Source organism: Emiliania huxleyi (assembly GCF_000372725.1).
Source record: "Emiliania huxleyi CCMP1516 unplaced genomic scaffold EMIHUscaffold_497, whole genome shotgun sequence".
In the NCBI taxonomy this organism is placed as follows: Eukaryota; Haptophyta; order Isochrysidales; family Noelaerhabdaceae; genus Emiliania; species Emiliania huxleyi.
In genome coordinates, this window is record NW_005198267.1 from 39259 (window position 1) to 42554 (window position 3296).

A 3296-nucleotide genomic window follows, 5' to 3' on the forward strand; every position below is an offset into this window, starting at 1 on the left:
ATAGTGTGTTGAAGGTGGAGAGCCTACACGGATGAGATGGAGGAGAGGGTGTGCCTTACACTCTTCCGAGGCCTTGAACGCGGCAGTGTGTGTATGCTGTGCCGGTGCCGTGGCCCAACGGTTCAGCGCATTCGCTGCACGAGGCCGCTAGGCGAAGAGTGTGGCTTCAGCATCTAGGGTGGAGAGCTCGTGCACGCACGCGTAGCGTGAGAAAGCGGTGTTGACAAAGCCCGCTCCATGGTAGCCGACCACGCTCTCCGCGTCGCGGAAGAGGCGCATCGTGTCGAGCAACCTGTGACGCAGATAAGTCGCAAACTGACACACACATCGTAGGGAGGCCCCCCTTTCGGGGGAGACTGGAGGTGCGTCGCACACGGCGAAACCCGATACTCTGTCAGCTGCCTCTAGCGGAACAGTGCGTCCCCCTTCTCCGACCGCCGAGCAGCGCTATCTATGGCACCGCGGCACCGCTCGTTGCCGTAGTAGACTCGTAGGGCTCCGCCGGCGCCAGTCCCCAAGGATGCGGCGAGGCGGTCGTAGCTCACGGGGACAAAAGCCCGCTTCGGCCGGTCGGGGTTGCGCCGAATCAGCAGCGTGTGCCTCGGCCGTAGATCGCTCCCGAGAGCGCGGTCCACAAAGTAGGGGAGAAGTAGCGGCATCGGGGGTGCCTCGGAGCAGCACCCCCGCTGCTTTAGGTGGACGCTGTACTCGGGAAGGCTGAGGGGCGCGTCGAAGGGCACCTCCTGAATTTGCAGCGTCGGTGCGACCGCCCGCAGAAACGGCTCGATGCAGTCCTAGTGCGCGAGGGAGTGGGTGCGGTGGTAGCTGGCGAGTGCCCGTGCCTCTGTGTCCCCAGGTCGCGTGCGAAGGGGGGGAGAACAGGTCGTGCCGTGTGTGGAGGCGGCCAATACGAGTCGGCAGATGGGCGCCGCAGGGCTTCGTCGCAAGCTAACTCTCAGTCCTGGTGTGCGAGCGCGGTGACACCATCGCTCCCGTTTATGAGCACTGCATGCAGCAGCGGCAGGGCGGGTAGGGTGCAGTCGGATATGCAACGGTGGCATAAAGTGAATGATACACCGGATATGCAACGGTGGCATAAAGTGAATGATACACCGTCGCAACCACTATGAGAAGGGCTAATAGCGACTATTAGGGCGCTATTAGGACACTATTATAGCCTAATAGTGCCCTAATAGTGCGGCTAATAGTGCGGTACCGCGCGACGCGCACTACGCGCGGCGCGGCAAGAGCGATGGCGCCGACTCTCTACGTGCACTGACGGTCGGCCGCCAGAAAACACGCCTGCGTGGATCGCGTCACACCAATCCTCGCTACCCAACGCGGCCAAAGGATATCCACCTCGAGAACCTCGAGAACTACAGTGGGTTGCGGGCATTAAGAAAACAGGATTGCGCGGCACGCCGCCGTTTCTAAGCCTTTCGACAGCCCTCATCCACCCCACGCCGTGGTTTCTTAGCTCCGGCCGCCGGGGCACTCAAGCCAGAGCGCCGGCCCGAAGGATTTTTAGGTAAGAGGTAAGCTGCGGTCCGCGAGGGCGATGCCAGAGTCTGCCGCCGAGTCGGCTCTCTGTCTGGATGACGGGAAGACGCACACACGCCTCCATTCACTCCATCCACTCAGAACACCGCAGACTTGGAAAGTGACAAGTGCGCGCGCCGCAGGCGAAGAGAAATTTTGAGCTGGGCCTCCCGTTCACACTCGTGTCTGGCCTTTTCTCGGGGCCGCGCCTGCGGCGCGCCGTGGTTTCTTAGATTTTTGCGGAAATCGCTCGGCGTGGTTTCTTAATGGTACGTTTTCTTAATGCCCGCAACCCACTGTAGCTGCCGCCGCAGCGAGTGCGGCTGGGCTGCAGGCAAACCTGTAGCAGGCGCTCGGCACGCTGTCCGGAGGCGAGCGCCTGTGGCTCGCGAAAAAAGTCGAGAATAACGTTTCACAAATCCGAATTACATTTCTTAGTAGGTAGGTAGGTAGTAAGGTGAAGAACAGCCAGGCTCTTTTATTTCTTCCACCCTGCCTACACGGGTAAAAAAAAGCGCGGGCTTGAGACAAAAATCGAGATAACTGCTGGCGTGATCACCATGGTCCTGGTTTGGCTGGCTGCTGCGTCTGCCGCGCTCTCTCCACGTCCGGTGCGGCGAACGCGTCTTCTCCGCTCATCAACGCCGACGATGGGAAATGGCGCCGACTACGGCCCCCCGCAGTCTGCAGCCCTAGCAACGCCGACTCCCGACCCCTCGACAGTCGAGGCTCTGCGGGCCCAGACGGAGGGCGCGACGCGCGACTCGGCGGCCCCCGCGGCGCCCATGCCGCTGCCGTCGCAGGTTGCCGCGCCTCGCGGCGGAAACTTTGCGCCGATCCCGCCTCAAGCGGCCGTGGCGCCGGACCCTTCAGCCGTCCCGAACCCTTCGGCCGTGTCGAACCGGATGGGCGGCGACGAGGCGAGTGCGCGGCGGCTGTGGCAGGTGGTTGCGCAGTCGTTCAAGGCGGCGGAGCAGCGGGCTATCCCGAGTGAGGACATCGACAACGTCGGCTCCATCGCAGGAGCAGCCGCCTCTCTCTCCTCGCACTGGTTCTGCCTCTCTCCTTGCTCTCTCCTCGCTGCAGTCTCCCTGCCTCTCCCCTCTCCTAGCTGTCTCCTCTCGTAGCCCGAGTCGCGTCTCCATACTCCACCTTCTTCAGCTTGTGTCTTCGCACCTCGCGCGCTGTGACCAGGCGAGGAGCGGGTCCCATTCTGGGAGCAGCCCGAGGACTACGCAGAGACGCAGCGCAAGGACCGGCGCACCATATTCATGCACGACGACTGGGTGCGGCACCGCTCGAGTGAGCGCTTCCTGCGCAACATGCTCTCCATCCCCTCCAGCGGCATTAACCGCGCGCTGTACAAGGAGCTCGTCGGATCTCGGGCAATCTCGGGCAATCTCGGGCAATCTCGTCACAACCATTGAAGACCCCCCCCCCCCCCTGTATTCACGGCAGTGTATCAACTCTCTCACTCGGATTTGCATCACACACAGCCTCACTGCATGAGCCGCGACGCGCGCTGCCCAAGCAACTCCTGTCTCTCGCGGCTCCCGTCTCGTAGACGTGAAGTCGCGAGGGAGTTTCCGGGCCCTTGCCCCACCGCCCTCGTGTGTGTGGAGAAGCTGACCTCCCCTTCCCTCACCTCAAGGAGCTCGTCTTCGTCACGTCGGTCGCGGCGTTCGTCGTCGCATTCAACTGCCTCTTCGTCAGCTACCAGGTTCCTCACCCCTCACCCTCGCCCCTCACCCTCACCC

General features: G+C 62.5%; 1 protein-coding gene across 1 annotated transcript in view; it reads left to right on the plus strand.

Annotated features, from left to right (window-relative positions):
- The first annotated feature begins 2085 nt into the window (after positions 1–2085).
- Positions 2086–3296, plus strand: part of EMIHUDRAFT_459409 (hypothetical protein) — a 2871-nt gene continuing 1660 nt past the window's right edge. Inside the window, exons 1-3 of the mRNA XM_005767395.1 lie at positions 2086–2562; positions 2734–2912; positions 3191–3259. Of these exons, the coding sequence (XP_005767452.1) occupies positions 2100–2562; positions 2734–2912; positions 3191–3259 (711 nt within the window). The 5' untranslated portion in view covers positions 2086–2099. The remainder of the gene's footprint in view (positions 2563–2733; positions 2913–3190; positions 3260–3296) is intronic.